This window comes from Equus quagga, chromosome 9 (genome assembly GCF_021613505.1).
Source record: "Equus quagga isolate Etosha38 chromosome 9, UCLA_HA_Equagga_1.0, whole genome shotgun sequence".
NCBI lineage: Eukaryota > Metazoa > Chordata > Mammalia > Perissodactyla > Equidae > Equus > Equus quagga.
In genome coordinates this window covers 93,088,123-93,105,669 of record NC_060275.1, presented here as the reverse complement: position 1 = coordinate 93,105,669, position 17,547 = coordinate 93,088,123, and the positions used below count along the sequence as shown (strand labels likewise).

Genomic DNA, 17,547 nt, shown 5'->3' with positions numbered 1-17,547 from the left:
CCTATGAGAAAATATATCCAACGTTCCAGGGGAATTTTGGGAAAAAGTCTATTTCTAAAACATGAACTACTTGTACAGTGGAACAAAAAAATAAATCATCTTTCCACTCAACTTTTGGGTGCAGGTCTTAATGCACTTGATGGCTCTTCATACTGAAGCTTCATTTACATAGCATGGACTCAGCCATTCAACAGTAATTTCCTTTTCCTTTTCCCTTTTTGATCATAATGTGTTGTCATCCAAACACTAATCAAAACACATCTGGACCAGTCCAGTTTGTTCTTCATGAGAGTCAGAATGACCACATCTCATCTCGACAACTAAATTGCCTTCCCCTGTAAACACAGCCAAATATAGAATATATTCTATATTAAATATAGAATTCATTTGGAATAATAAATCAAGGTTATATTTTTTAAAAATATGGTTGTGATTGGGCCTTATGTATCCCAAACCATCCCAGAATGTGGTAGGAAGTTTGGGCTGGGCTCAGCTGGCCTCACTCAGACGTCTTTGGTCAGCTGGCAGGTTGGCTGGGGCTGGCTGACCTATGAGAGCATCATCAGGTCCAGCTGGGAAGATTGGTGCCTCTCTCTGTATGGTCTCTTATTTTCTAGCAGACCAGAAAATGTGGTGGCAGTGGCAGGGCTTGCAAGAGAATTAAGAAAGTCATATCCCAAGTGTTTTTGTTTTATGGGTTTTTTTTTTTTGCTCATGTCGCATTAGTCAATTCAAGTCAATGGTCACCCTCATACCCCCTATTTAAGGAGTGGAGAAATAGAGTCTACTTTTTGATGTGAATATCTGCAGGATAACATTGAAAGACTGTGGATGAAGAAAACTGGAGAACTTGTGGCCATTTTTACATTCTGCCTCACCTCTATTATTGGATCTCAAAAGGAAACAAATGATTAACATTAAAGCTTCTAGGATTTTATAACTAGATGAGACATGAAGTTTCAAAGTTGTTGATGATTTTATTTTTTATCTATGTTACAAACAGAAAAAAATTCTTATTTATTTTCAGTTGAACTTTGATTTAATCTACATTTTAATGTAATTTCCAGGTTCAGGTTTTGGCAGTTACCATAGAGTGTTATTGTTATTTATATCTTGATTGCGGAAAAAATAGATAGTATTTCTCCCGTAATCTCATAGTGGGAGAGATGATTTGAAACAGTGTCATTGATGATGCTAGATTTTCTTGCTAAGTAATTGATTGTTGAGTGTTAAATAGACAACTCCAGTGTTTCAGTCTTCTTCTGTCTTTCCTCTTGAGAACTGTAATTACCATCACCTTCCACAGGATGTCTCTGTTTAGACAGGGGGAGAGAGCTTGAAGGGGCTCTGGTGATCATCTTCCACCTAAACCCCTCATTTTATCTGTCAAGAAATAGGTCCTGAAATTGTGAGTTACTTGCCCATGGCCACACACCAATAAATGGTACCACTGAGGCTGCAGGGGTCAAGGCCTCTGATTCCCAGTTTAATACTTTCTACTGCTCACCTACTGTCTCCTCTTCGATTGTCTTAAAATAGCCAAGAAAGCCAAGAGACTGCATTTAGTTTCTCTTTTGGATTATAACCACTCAGATTTTCTAAGATAAGCAATAGGTCATTTCTCCTTAGCCTCTTCTCCAGTCCTCCCGTTCTGTCAGCTTTTCCTCACCCAGGTATTGAGATGTCCCTGCTGGAAACCAATCAGATCTGCCATCTTCAGTCAGACAACATCTCCATTCATTTTTAAAATTTTTATTCTTATTTTTATTGTTGTGAGGAAGGTTGTTCCTGAACTAACATCTGTGCCAGTCTTCCTCTATTTTATGTGGGATGCCACCACAGCATGGCCTGATGAGTGGCGTATAGATCCATGAACGGGATCCAAACACGTGAACTCTAGGCTGCCAAAGCAGAGCACAGAAACCCAACCACTATGCCGCTGGGCCAGCCCCCTCTCCATTTGTTTTTACAGCTAGTATTTATGTTAAGAGTATGTATAGCACAATTCCAAATTTATAAAAACATCCTTATAAGTGTAGAATTATATCCCTTGTTTATAAAACCTTGAAAACAATCACCTGATTTATTTGTGATCGGATTTCAAAAGAAGTAATAATTCATTTAAAATAAATGTGAGTTGCAAGACCATAATGCTTCTAGATACCAAAATTATACAACCTTGGTTGGAAATTTTCATTTTTATAACCCGATTCTTGACATGTTCAAATTTAAATCAAATGGCAGAAATTGATGTAGATAAATACTATGCCTTTTACACATTATTTATGTATAGGCTTCTTAGCCCAATGGGAAATTTGGACATCACCTTGGCAAATAATTGGCTCTTCCAATGGTGTTCTCAGGAGGCTTATCGGGAGGAGCAGCTGATTAACCGGCTGATGCGGCAGTCCCAGCAGGAGCGCAGGATCGCCGTGCAGCTCATGCACGTTCGGCATGAAAAGGAAGTTTTGTGGCAAAACAGAATTTTCAGAGAAAAACAATATGAGGAAAGACGACTTAAAGATTTCCAGGATGCTCTTGATCGAGAAGCGGTAAACAATATCTCCCTTAAAAATCTTTCTAAGGTTACTTTTGATCCTTTCTACCAAGTCAAGGTAAATGAAGGTATATTTAGTTGTTGATCACTTGATAAGCTACATTTTTGTTTTTTGTGAGGAAGATTAGCCCTGAGCTAACATCTGTGCCAGTCTGCCTCTGTTTTATTTGTGGATTGCCGCCACAGCATGACTTGATAAGTGGTGTGTAGGTCTGTGCCCAGGATCCGAACCTGCGAACCCCGGGCCACTGAAGCAGAGCACACGAACTTAACCACTAAGCTACCAGGCCGGCCCCAGTAAGAGTTAATTTTTAATAGGACCTCTCTGCTATCTCCCGTTTTTATTTTTGTATACTACGTTGACAGCACATTAGCATCTGCATACCATACTCTCTCCCTTTAGTGTTGATTCTACAAATACTTAATGCTCACCTCTAGTCCTTATGTCCACGTCTCTCTGGTCATTTTGGTTGTCTGGAACTCATTCTCCAGTAGATTCCTCAAGAAGGGCTCATGGGAGCAATATTCCTTGAGTTCCTGTAAATTGGTAACAGTATGTGCCTGTTATACTTGATGATCAGTTTTGCTGTATATAAAATCCTTACTTCACATTTTCTTTCCTTGAATATCTTAAATACATTATTCCATTTTCTTCAGGTATAAAGTACTGCTATCAAAAAGATTAATATGATAAACTAATTTTTATTTCCTTGAGTCGTTACTCTTTTTTTCTAGATGGATGAAGGACTTTCTTTTTTTTAAAGTCCACTAAGTTTACTAGAATGATATTGGTATTGTTTATTCCAGGTGAATATCCTCAGGCAGTGAGAGCACTTTTAAGCTGCCTTTTTTTAACAAGATACCATTAGTCTTTAATAAATAATTCCTTGCTTGCTGATAAAACAAGATTTCCCAGGCCCATGTTGTACTATTCCTTTTCAGAGCTACAATAAACCATTTATCTAGGGTACTCTGGTTCACTGTGTTTGAGAATGGTATACAGAAACCAAGATCTGGGTGCTAGGTATGCTCTTAGCTACTATGATGTCATTGTGTCTAGGGCCTTTTATAGCTCTGAAAATCAAAATATCCTATCTTTTAATTATTTAATAAATTAATATTTTCATTGTCTTTATGGGATCTAATAACCAAAATAGATTTATTTTATCAATAGGTTATATGGATTACTTTTTGTCTCTTTCCTTTGGGGGATATTTCAAATTTATTCAATCCATTAGTCCAGATTTGGTTGAAGAAATACAAAGCTCATGTGAATGGCATTTTATATAGCCTGTCTTTGCTGTGATAAATATTCATGAAACCAGGCTAAGCAGAAGAGAAAACCTTTCAGAAAATAGGAAGGCAATGCTCTATTTATCAGCTTCATGGTTTTCATTGTGATGTTCCATGAAAATGAAATTCAGCTTTTGTAAAAATTATGCAAATATTTAGAAATATCATTTGGAAGGTACTGTATTCTCCAGAGTCAGGAAAATGGTGCTTTTGCCTTTGTAGAACAGCCGTAGCTGAAATGTTAGGCGTAGGGGCGAGGAGCCGTATCCCCATGAATCTGAGCTGCACGCACGCTGATTTCAAGTGTCTTCTTCAAGAGCTAAAATATCTAGATAATTGTTTCATCCATCTTTGTTGACAAGAGTAAATGTGAATGGATTGAGTGGTGTTTGATTACATTAGAAATGATGTGTTTAGCTAACTTTTCTGAGTGCCTATTTGAAAAATATGTGTACAAGCCCAATTAAAGTGCAGAATAGTAAAGTGTTTATAGCAGGACTGGTCCCACTGTGATGTGCATTACCTGTTCTTTCTTTAACTGAGCTTCAGCTGACTTCAGAGGATTGGGACACGCAGGCCAGCCTCAGAGACCAGAACTGTGAGGTTCTGAAGCACCTGGAAAAAATTCCATCCCTTCCTCTCATGTGATTACCTTTTCCTAAAGCTGAGGTATCTGCTTCCCTGGCACCGTCCCTTAGAGATGACTTGATTTCACAGTTTGCCTCCACAAACCTTGGCTTTATCACCTCCTGCATCAACAGTGCAGCTGCATAAGTACGAGCCAAATAAATCTGTCAAATGAACACTGTCACCTACTTTTTACGTGTCATTCACTAAACAAACAAAATACCTTTGATTCCGCACAGCATTATCATTCTACTGCTTCATTTTTGTGAAAAAGGAGGTTTTTAAATTGTTGCTTTTCTTTAATTGTTACCGTGCTGGTATTTTTCTTATTGTTTGTGGTGGGAGAATTCTGGAAGTACTCTTAAATTTATTAATATTTTTGAAGTTTGTTACTGGTCCTCACAGCTTATTAATAATACTTCATGTTATTAATATTAATTATTAATTTGCCAGTATGTGGTCACTTTCTATTGAGTGCTGCTGTGGAAAACGCTCTCCCGGTTCTCCTCCTGCTTTCTTGCTCCTTCTCAGCCTTCTTTGTAAGCTCATTCTCCTCTGATGCTGAAGCATTTAATGTCACCATTCCTTAAAGCTTAGTCCTATGCCTCTGTCTTTTCTCTTCTGTGTTATTTCCTCAGATAGTCTCTTCCACAACCATGGCGGTGGAAAACTGCGATAGGCAGAGGACTCATGAATTGATGCCTCTGCCCTCTGAGGTGTAGATACTGTGCTCAACTGCCTTCTTGACATCTTTACTCATATATCTCAGAGACACCTTAAATTCAACTAAAGCTGAACTTACGACCTTTACCACTAAACTGGTCTTTTTCAAGGTTCCATTTTTCAACAAATGACATTACCATTTATTCAGTTGTACATGTTCAACACCGCAGGGCCCACTTGGAGCCTGCTTCACCTTCACTCCCCCATATCACTTATATGATATGTGATATGAGTGATACGTGATATATGATATGCTACTGACTTCATGTACTAAATATCTCTGCAATTTGTCCATTTTTCTCCATGTCAACATCACCACCCCAGTCTCTATGATTACTACTGCAATGATCTCTTTCATCTATTTTTAGTGGCTATGAATTGGCAACCACAATTGGAATGTACAAGAGCATACCATTCTTTATGTTCTTTGAAACAACCTACGCTGAACTCCAACAGACCATCTTTGCCTACAGAGATGCACAGTGCCCCAGGTCACAGGGCCAAGTCATCAAGGAAACACTGCAGTCATCAGACAAAAGCTCCATCTGTTTTCAGAGACCTCAGCTATCCCAGCTCACGTGTAGCTGTCAACATAAGATTTTTTTTTTTTTGAGGAAGATTAGCCCTGAGCTCACATCTGCTGCCAATCCTCCTCTTTTTGTTGAGGAAGACTGGCCCTGAGCTAACATCCATGCCCATCTTCCTCCACTTTGTATGTGGGACGCCTACCACAGCATGGCTTGCCAAGCAGTGCCATGTCCACACCTGGGATCCCCAAACCCCAGGCTGCTGAAGTGGAATGTACAAACTTAACCATTGAGCAACCGGGCCAGCCCTAACGTCACATATTTGTCACTTGTCAAACCACTCTCTACAGCCAGAGGAATCTTCTTGACTCTCGGATTTGAACACTGCCCTCATACTCAAAAGCTCATCCATGGCTTTCCACTGACCAGACCTCTGCTCACATCTTGTTCCCCTCTATCCGCTGGACTTTGGCCACACTGGCCTGCTCTCAGATCCTGGAACAAGTCATTTCTTCTACCTTTCCCTCTCTTCCCAAGCACCTTTCCCCGGTTAATACTCATCTTTCAGAGCTTCGTGAACATGCCACCTCTTGCCTAGGTCAAACCACCTGTTGGGTACCCCACACCACAGTCTTTCCCTAGTGACACTTAGCAGAGTGTGTAATTATACATTTATTTATATGGCTTTTTGACTGCCTCTCCAACTGGATATAAGCTGTATGAGGACAGGAACCATGTTTGCTTCTGCTCACTACTCTATCCCCAGGGCTTAACCAATGTCTGGCACATTTAAAAAAGGAAAGAAAGAGAGAGAGAGAGAGAAGGAGAAGGGACAGAGAGAAAGAACTTTGTGTTTTTCACCATAAGGAGTTTTTGTTTGCCCTCAGATTAAATCTGCTAATCTTTTCCTTTAAGGAAATTGGGTATCTATTCTATACCAAGACCATTCCTGATTTCAAATTTCTGTGCCAACTGCTGTTATTAATAATAATAATTAATTACAATAATATTTAACATTTTCTGAGGAGCTACTTTGAGTCAAGCATTGACCGATGTTCATTGCATGCATATATAATTCTCACAATGGGCATTTAAAGTGGACACTATCCTTATCTACATGGTGCACATAAGGAAGACGAAGCTCAGAAGCTCAGAGTCCTGCAGCTTGTCAGTAGTGTAGCAGGGCCACAGCCAGCTCTAACAGACTCCAGAGCCCAGGCGCGTAAACCCTGAGATGTACTATCTCCCACAGACTTCCTTTTTCCTTTTCCTACTTTCTTTTTTTAGGGCTACAACTCACTCTGCTGTAATGGGACAGGAAGTTGTGGTGGGTTTAGCACAGGGTTGGGGGGTAGAGGTAGATGACTAGAGAGCTAGAAAGAAGGAAGAAAGGCATGGAAGGAGGAAGGGAGGGAGGGAGGCAGACGCGACAGTAGCACTGAGGGGGAAAGCTCTGTTCCTGCTAGGGACATTCCATTGTTCCCTTTGAGGTTTTGGTCCCATCATATGCTCAATGTTTCCACATGCTTTACAGGCACTCTGTGGTAAACCTACCTCACCACCCATTTTAGTGTCACTCTCTCCATAAATTCTCATCTAACTCCTCCGATTCTCTCAGATTCTTCTTTCCACTGAACTCTGCCCACTTCATGAAGCAGGCCATAAAACTTTGGACTTAATTTGTATGCTTTCTCCCTGAAAACAGAGCCTACAAGGCAGTATAACAATGACAAATTCTGGTGTAATTTCCAAACTTGCCAAGTGTACAGAATTGACTTTAGAGGTCACACAGCCCAACCCTTTCCCAATAAAAATAAACAAACACAATAAAACAGCAATAGAACAAACCAACCAACCTGCCATTTGGTTCAGTAGATGAGTGGTCCGTTGTCGTGCGCTTAATCATTCATGAATAGTATCACGGTAAGAAATATTTGCTCTGACAACATGGTCGGTTAATTTTCCTGTGAATGTCATGCCTTGTTAATATCCCGGCTTCATGTTGAGGAACTGGAGGTGGGGGGAGGCTCGGACTCGCCCAAAGTCTCACAGCTAGTACTAGACTTCTGTATACAGGCAGGGGCTGGAAGTCGACCGCACCTCCTCCAAGCCCCAAGTTTACCTCCCTCTTACACTCGCTGGGTTCCGATACAGGAGACAAGTCTTGTTTCTGGAGCAGGTTAGCACATTGTAGAATTTCTTGAGGAGCTGGTAGAGCTATTTGAAAAACTGCATTTGATCGTTGGAATCTCACTAGTTGAGAATTGTTTTACTCTCAGCTTGACTGGGCTGGGTATGATCTTTGCATTTTGTGGGGAGAAAAGATTTCCCTAAACAAAAAAATAGCGCAAACCAAGCTGAGAGTGAGGACAAGTATTCCATTACTTTCTGCAGAAATAGATGTTTCTGTGAATGAATTTTGTCAATTTATTAAGGCTGTAAGAGCAAATGGTTTTGGTGTTATCTAAACACATTTAACATTTGTAGGCAATTATGTGATATTCTCAAGCCAGTATAATCAGGGAATTTCCAAAATATTTTCTAAATATGAATCCCTGTGCTAGAACTCTCCCAGGAAGAGACAAAGGGCATTGGCCGGAGCAGCTGTGTCACGTTACAGCTCCTGAGATGGGTACGAAGGGGCCAGCCTTGCTTGGGGTCTGACACAGACTTGCCTGTTCCTCTGTGATCTTCGACTGATTATTTGCAACCTGTGAAATCAGGACTTCTTTTTAAACACTTAAGATCCAATTTATTATTAATCTACATTGGTTCCCTGGTTAGGCCACTTTTGTCTGTACTATGTTTCACTGATAAGCTAAGGGTGGAATATTTCCAATATTGTCTTGGCCTTCATTCTCAGTACTTAATGTATTAAGGAGAAAGTGTTCTTTCATGATTAATTTTTTCCTGGTGTAAAAAGAGGTTTCATTATATTTAGAGATTTTTTTGGCTATTGAAATAGCATTATTTTCATTTGAATCTACCAATGATGGTAACTTACGATATGTCTTTGCCTTCTTAGGCTTTGGCAAAACTAGCCAAGATTGATTCTGAAGAACAAGCCCTCAGAGAGAAGGAAGTTCATGAACAGATTGCTGTGGAAAGAGCTCAAGCTCGTTACCAAAAGCATTATTCAATGTGTGCCGAAATTTTGGATCAAATACTTGATTTGTCCACTAAAGTGGCAGACTATCGAATGTTGACAAATAAGTAAGTATTGTCTTTTATAATTAATAGACTAGAGACACCTCAGAGAATAAGAAAGAATAAAATTGTGAAGTGTCTACAATTTATTGATAAGTAAAGAGAGAAAAAATGCTTCATGAAAAGAAGTGGGGGCCAGGATACTTTGATTCCTGACTTAATTCACCCACTGACCAGCCTTACTTGAGAGGAATTTGTATGTATTTTAACGTTTAAACTTTGTGTCTAAATTCTCTATAAATTACAAAGGCAGCTATGATAATTTATTTGAAATACTGGGAACTTCCTAAAATTCTTTAAAGATTATTTTACTAATCATCAAATCTATTTATTTTCATTGTACCTTGTTTCTAAAAGGAATCATCATATTTGTAAGGAAATATTCAATAATACAAAAATATGAAGAATATGCCAAAATAAGAACAAAGGAAAATCCAAATTACAGTCGAAAGTTAAGAACAAGGGATGATTTGAAGCACAGTTATACAGGCAGCAGTAGATTTGCTAGTTACTGCAACTGAGCTGCAGGTTTTATCTGAGCTACCTGGTGGCCAAAGCAAAAAGGGAAACACAATCTGTCACATGATTTCCATTTTTCATTCTAGTTCTTTACAAAATACAAATGTTTTCTTGGTACTCAGTTTAGAATAATAGTTTTCTCATGTGGCCTCACCTAACATACACTGATAGGTGTAGTGGATCTAGTGGAGAATATCCTCAGCAACATCTTTTAAGCAAATGGAGCATCTGGCTTCATAGACCTGTTTTTCATTATGTCCTTTGCTAAAAGCTGAAGGGGAATGACACAATAATAGATCTGAGTGATGGTAATTCCACAAGGACAAGGATAAAGCAATCGGTTAAATCTGTATACTTTTCAAGTTACCCAGACCGAGATCTTCTTGAGAACCAACAGTGAAAAGATGACCTGCAGGGTCAGACAGAAGAGGCGGAGAGCATCCCGTCACCTTAGACACGATAAGGGCCATAGCCATGTTTCTGACCCACTGCCATATAAAAACTGCTAAATGAAATAACATAATGGTGAGGACATTTTGAAGATAAAACTAATAAGCTACAAGATTGAGAAAAAGAAAATAACACTGAAAATTGAAAGAAATTAAGGAGTAAATATTTAAAAATACTTTCAGATTAATATAAATTCAAAAGTTCAGAAATTATAAGAAAAAAATTATGAGGAAGTTAAACTATAAAAAGGTTAAAAAGGAAAAATACTACAAAGCATTATAATGGTAAAAATAGATTTAAATTACAAGAGGGTACAAGTAGGAGATTTAAATATAAAACACATAAACTACGATAATTCAAAGGGGAAAAAAGTATAGTATAAAGCAGGTTGATTTCTTTAAACACAGAAAAGCCCACAATTTAAAATTAAGACATAATGACAAACTTCATTCTGCTCTGGGAAAACAGGGTAGATGCCCTCTTCCCTATTCCCATTAAGTACAGCTAAAAGCCCTGGACGTTATGTGTGAAACTAACAGAGACTGAAAGGCGGAGAGAAGTGAGCCTGGCGAGTGACCTCAGGACCTGAGGAACGACACAGTGGTAAGCTTCCTGGGTTTTCTTTTGGCCTCATATATCCCAGATTGGAGCTGAATATTCTGGCAACATAGAAATGCCAACGGTGCAGAAAAACAATAATAACCCCAACAGAAGCCTGCCCTGTCTAGCCAAAGGAGCAGCCTAGCACAATGGAACACTTTCTGACAATAACCACTCTACTCCATGCAAACACCACAGAAAGCAATGTGGTCCCGATCCCACCTGTGCCGTCAAAAACCAAGTAGGGAGCCTTGTCTCCTACCCTCATGAGGCTGTAACAAGGGACCCCAGCACACCCACCAGGGTGGTGTCTGAGAAGACCAAATAGGAAGCATGGACTCCCACCCCACCTGGCAGTGATGGGCACTCCTCCCCTCCCCCCTGGAGTAGTGTCAGAGGAGGCCCACCGAAGGGTTAGGACTTGCACCATAGCCGAGAAGTCACAAGGCCACACTCACAGCAGTGCAGACATGAGGGAAGCCCAAATTGCCACCTCCTCCCAGCAGTAACAAGGATCCTCTCCCCTTGGGTGGCAAGGAAGGCCAAGTGGAGACTTCTATCCATAACTGTCAGTAACACAATGGCACCTTCTCTTGCCCTTGCCAGAGCAATGTCAGAAAAACCAGCCAGAACAGAAGGTTTACTTAAGATTTAGAGTCTTGCAACATAATATGAAAATGGGTAGATTTCAATAAAAGAATCACTCTTCATACCAAGAGCCAGGAAAAGCTGAAAGTAAATGTAAAAACTAAATGTAAAAAGGCCATATGTAGATGCTTATATCTGAGTTGAACTGTGTCCAAAAAAGGCATGTTAAAGTCCTAACCCTGACTGCCTCAGAATGTACCCTTATTCGGAAACAGTCATTGCAGACGTGATTAGTTAGATGAGGTCATGCTGGGGTGGGCTGGGACCTTAATTTAAATATGACTCATATCCTCATAAGAAATGGAGGAGAGACACACAGGGAGACCACCACTTGACAATAAAGGCAGAGTTAGGCGGCTGCAAGTCAAGGACCACCAAAGATCCCGTGACACCAGCCTGGAAGAGCCTGGAAGGAAGAGTGTGGGAAACGAATTGCTTACATCCCAGTTCTGTGGATGCTCTCATTGGGAGAAACTGTAGAGACAGCCTCAGTAGCACTGGCTGGAGCCAGCATGAAAGCAACCAGGTGGTGACCACTGTCCTAGAGGCAAATTAGAGCCTTCTTTTCAGCCCGTATAAGTATTGCTTCTATGTCAAATAGGTGACTTAAAAATCAATTTACAGAGCACTACTTATTAGTAAGTGGAGGATTTCCTATATGTATTTAGTTTGATTGTAATATTTCTCAGAGGCATAGACTAGTCTGCCTTTTATTACTCTATAAATCCTGCTTCATCAAAATTAATATAGAGACTATGACTATACTAAACCATTTTTATTCTAATGAAAAAAATACATAAAATTTTAAAGTTCCAGAGGTATTGATATAGAACTTTTAAGGTGCTTTTGCTTTAAAATTTTAAGTGTCTTTTAGTTGCAACTGGATACAATAATTACGTATGTATGTTGATTTTATTAATTTTTACTATCAGTCAAAATAACTCATGTTAATCTCTCTATGTACTTCACTAAACAAGATATTATCAGTATATTTTTTTCTAAAGCACAGGGATATTTTTGGTATCAGTCTACTTACATGCACTGACTTTTTTTAACATTGCATCTTAACAAAATTCTTAATATTCAGATAATAGAATATTAATCCAGTAACTGCAACAGTAAGTTTTGGACAATAAATAAGTTGTTAATCATTTACTTCACCATAGAAGCCAATGCCATTTCAATAATTCTGATCTTAAAATATTTCTATGCCTGAGCTTATTAATGTCTAAACTTCCATATCTGTATAAAGTAACCTTTAGCGGTATAAATACTTTATTAATGGAAAGTATAATATGATTATATTTGAAGGTGTGTATTTAATTGAAATACGACTTTTTTATTGTGGCAAAACATACATAACATAAAATTTACCATTGTAACACTTTTAAATGTACAGTTCAGTGGCATTCAGTCCATTTACATTGTTGCGCAGCCATCGCCATCATCCATCTCCAGAACTTCCTCATCATCCCAAACTGAAATGCAGTACCCATTGAATAATAACTCTCCGTTCCCCTTCCTCCCAGCCCCTGGTGACCTCTGTTCTGCTTTCTGCCTCTATGAATTTGTCTGTTATAGGTACCTCATATCAGTGGATTCACGCAATATTTGTCCTTTTGTGTCTGGCTTACTTCATTTAGTAAAATGTCTTCAAGGTTCATCCATGTTGTAGCATATATCAGAATGAAATATGTGAAATACTGCTTTTTAAATTGAATTCCAAGCTCTAGTCCAACTATTTTTAGAGAAGTGCATCTGAATTATGTCAGGCTCTTTCCTTCCTTTGCACATTTTTTTCCTCTTGGAGCTGTTTTCCCATTACCCTGTCCTGATTACCACCTAGTCATTCATCAGACTTAAGTAGAAAAAATACTGAAAAATAATTTTAAAGATTACCAAATGGGTAATGACAATAAGAGCACCATATGTTGGATTTTTCTGTTACAAATTATTTGCAAATACTTAAATCAAATGTCATCTTACATGGGCCTTGGAAGGTATTCAGTCTGTTTATTTTGCATAGGAGGACACTGATATTAGAGCATTTAAATGATTTCCTGAGATTGTTTGGCCATTTAATATCGCAGCTGGAAATCAAAGAACCTAAGTTTTATGATGGTGCTCATTATTTTTAGATATATTGTTCTTTTGGTGCACAGTCAGTAAGAAAGTTTGAAGAACCAGTACGTTTAAGTAACATTCATTCATTCAAACCTACTAAGTTCCAGACATTTTCCTAGCCACCAGGAATACTTGAATAGCAAGTGGAATCCCTGGCCTCAAACTGCAGACCCTGAGGACTGAGTAAGATAATAGAAAGACTAAGGTTTAAGATATATGTTTGACTAACCATTGATTCATCTCTACCTTTTGTTTTTCTTTTTTGCTGTAGTCTGATTCCGCATAAGTTGATGCGTGATTGGAAGGAACTGTTTTTTAATGGAAAGCCCATATATGACCAAGCCTCTATTAAGCATCTATCAGCTAAGCCCTCTGTGGAACAACTTATAGAACTGGAGAAAAGAGACTTCCTAGACAGCAATGATTATGATGACTATAAGGTATATACTCATACAGAATAATTAGAGAGAATGCAGCATAATAAATGGTGATCTTTAACATTAATTTTGTGATATTATTTCACTCCATCCCTATTAATGAAAATGAACATTTTATGTTTGTGTTTCCCCTTGGTTTAATTTGCATTTATAGTACTAACTTTTAAATACTAATCTATTCATAATCTATTATCTGTTACTCTCAGTAATGTTAGAAGAGTGGTCTGAAAAAAATCAAGCATAGTACATTAGGCAGATAGATTTCAGAATTTTAAAATTATTTAAATTTATTCATTAGCAATTTTCTTTGTATGAGCTGTCTTCCTTTGCTTCAAAAACTCTTGTATTTCTCTAGTAATTTATCTAAAAAGCATATTATTTTTGGAGACAAATGGAAGAGGAGGAGGCCTGAGTTTTACGACTAGCATAGATTCAAAGAAAATTGTATTCAAAGATTAAAAAAAAGTATTGGATGCCAACTATGCTTCTTTGAAGAGCTACTGAAAAGCCCTTGGAGTAAACAGAGCGAGGTCCCATTATTGGCACTGCCACCTTCCAGCTCTGAGACCTTAGGCACCCAGTTCCTTAAGTGCTAAAGGACTCAGTTTCCCAATCTATGAATTGGGGATAATAATCTACCTACTTATTTTGTTGTGAAATTTATTAAGATAATATGTATTAAACGCTTAGCCAAGTGCACTGCATGTTGGATGCAAATAATACATACTAATTTCTTCCCTTGCCACACTGCTCTCCCCACCCCACTTCATCTCACCTTTAAGAGGAAAGATGTAAAATTAATAGGTATTAGACAGAAGTTCTGGGTAGACAACAACAATGGAGTGAAGAATGAGGCTTTTTTATTATTAGAAATATTATTGAATGAGTTCCAGAAAGGTAGTAAGTACAACATGAAAAAAAGAGGAGGAAAGATGATTGGACCCAATCACTTGCTGTTATTTAGCAAATACTCAATAAATGTTGAAAGGATGCATGAACAAAATGAATGAATGACAATGAACAGGACACAGTGTAAAATAGCACTAATATGTAAACAGTGAAAGACGATAAGCTTATGATAAAAAGATAAGGAAAGAAAATGCGATTATGAGAAACTAAATGTGTACCGTATTTTAATTGGATGAATCGGTATCTGTATTACTAAAAGAATTATCATTTATTAAGGATTGACTAGAACCTTCTGGGATGTGCGTATTTACTTTGTATGGTTGTAGAATTTACTTTTACATTATACTTTTAGTTGTCCACCTAGAGTATAATGCTACATAATAAAATGCTCTACAGTATCAAAATATGTGAAGGTATTGCTTTCCATTGTAAATTAAAAGGCATTTTATTTGACAGATTTTGCTGATTCATGGGATATTTATTTCTAAATTATTTCTTAAACAGCTCTGTCTATGCTTGTTGCTCTCCTAAATCAGAAGATCTGGTAGTCTGCAGCTTAGCAAAGATTTGTCTTATAACTTTTTTTCTTGTTTGAGAAATCATTACCACAGGAACATGTTTGTCTTACCCACATCCTGAAGCAGCTGGTATGTTTCTTTTGCAGGAAACTGTAAACTTTTGTTAGGAGTATGTGAAGGCCTGGCAATGTAGTTCATTTTGTTTATAGCCTTCGCTGTTTCCCTAGAAATGAAAATTACCTTAGGATTTCTGATATGTGTTTATATGCTCTGTTCCTTTTGACTACATGATGTAAAATATACCATAAACAGGTGTTAGGATATACTGTAAACTATCCTGTTATCACTTCCTATTATTAGAGCTTTTGTCTCTTCAAGTACTTGTTAAATGTTGCTGCATGCAAGTAAAAAATGAATGTTTCAACTTGTAAAATATGTTATCTGGCTTAAATAGTCTTTTGTAAGAGGCCGAAGATCCATACATCCTGGCTTAGCTAAAGGGAACAGTTGTCCACATTTATCAGTGCTAAATTTGCTCAGGATTTTTAATCCTTCAAGTAAATGCATAATTTAGAAATTAATATTCAAAAGGTTTATATTCTTAGCATACTTTATTAATGCCCATACCTGCCATCCTTGAAGAACAGATACCACTCTGTTTTGAACCCATACTTTTAAAGCTCTGTTAGAATAAGCTATTATGTTTAAAATTTTTAAGTATTACACCTAGAAATTGGCATAAAAACAAAATTTTTCTCATGTATATGTCATATATAGTGGCCAAAATTTGACTCTTATTTCTTAACATTATCTCCTAAATCATCATGCTCTATTTATAGAAAGGCTGCACGTGAGAGAGCTGTAGTCCTGGAATGGTGTGGCCTGAAATATCATTTATCTGTCCTAAGAAGGAGACAGGAGCAGCAGCATGGGGCGGTCAGACTCCACTGGGATTGCCAGGCAACTGCCACAGGATAACAATGAGTTATTTAGTGGAGAGTGGTGAGGACCCCTGAACACCCTATGGATCATGGGCAGCAGGCTAAGCCAGCAGCCCAGCTAATCTAGCTCAACTGGCAGCACTGCCCCCACCCAGAAGCCAGTAGTTCTCAAACGTGCAATGGATTCCTCCTGGTAAACCCCAAACTCCGTCAAATGCACGTCCTTTATATGGTGCTTACTGAATGACTCACAATTCCAGAGTATTCCATTTATATTTAAGCTGCTTATTAGCAGTTACCTACTGACTGAGTTTGAGAGTTACTAAAATTTAGTATTTATAAACTAAAATTAGCTCATGGCCGTGGTTTCCTGCAGGCACAGATTTTTCTGAGAAGTCCTGCCACAAAGCATGTGGTGCTTTGCAGGGCTCTACTGTGCATGCCCACAAACAAGTTGTAGTTGGAATTTGTACAACTTGGAGGAAGGATGTTTTGTGTCCAGCACATCATCCATATTGTCTTAAGCTGGTCATAGTTTTTAATTGCTGCTATTTTTGTTTTTCGTGAAAAATTACTCCCTAAGTTGAGTTTGCTGTGGTTGTTGGGTTAGCCCTACAGTGTGTGTTATAATGCACATTTTGTTCAACAGAACTTTTGGCTTATGATTTTCTACTACCTAGGCTTTAAGACATATTTGTATATGTTATTGTTTAGCATTCATACTTCTCTTACGACCCATTCCCAGCTTTGTTTATACAATGACATTTATTATCTCTAGATCTTTTTCTGCTGGAGAATAGGAATGTGAGAATAAACGGGCCATGGGGTTGTCTTCCTGTGTAAGTCTCATCTGGCCTATTTGACCCAAAGGCTCCAGACACTATTTTCTTCTAACTCTCCAACTCTAGCCTTTGGTGTTGATCCAGTGGTTTTCTAGACTTGCCTTCTGACCGTGGACACTCCAGCTTAGCTCTTGCCCTGCTCCCTGGCTTCCAAGTGAATGACCTAATCTTCATAGCTTATTATTTAATCAGATTTCTTCTAAGCCGAATATCCCCTTGAAGGCTGTATCACTCAAGTAACATCACTGGATAAGTGATCCAAGCCCAGCGATAGATTTTTGTCAATGAGCGTTAAGATCATGTGAATAGATCATTGATTTTTGTTTAATTTAAAAGATATACATTGTATTAGTCAGCTCAGGCCCACATAAGAAAATACTGCAGACTGGATGGCTTAGAAAATAGGAATTTATTTTTCACAGTTTTGGGAAATCCAAGATCAAGGTGCCAGCCCATTTGGTTCCCTGGTGAGGACTCTCTTCCTGACTTGCAGACAACCACCTTCTTGCTGTGTCCTCACGTGGGTGAGGGAGGGAGAGAGAGAAACAGAGAGAGAGAGAGAGAACTCTGGTCTTTCTTCTTCTTAAAAGGCTATTAATCCCATCATGGGAGGCCCCACCCTTAT

At 38.3% G+C, this 17,547-nt stretch overlaps 1 protein-coding gene across 3 annotated transcripts in view; it reads left to right on the top strand.

Moving 5' to 3' along the window:
* Window positions 1-17,547, top strand: part of SPEF2 (sperm flagellar 2) — a 176,448-nt gene that overhangs the window by 41,466 nt on the left and 117,435 nt on the right. For 2 of the 3 annotated variants that reach the window (XM_046671896.1, XM_046671894.1), the window contains 3 exons: window positions 2,364-2,552; window positions 8,753-8,940; window positions 13,547-13,715. In XM_046671896.1, the coding sequence (XP_046527852.1) occupies window positions 2,364-2,552; window positions 8,753-8,940; window positions 13,547-13,715 (546 nt within the window). Of the gene's footprint in view, window positions 1-2,363; window positions 2,553-8,752; window positions 8,941-10,389; window positions 10,507-13,546; window positions 13,716-17,547 lie in introns of those variants that run through there. The other variant, XM_046671895.1, reaches the window with a different exon arrangement.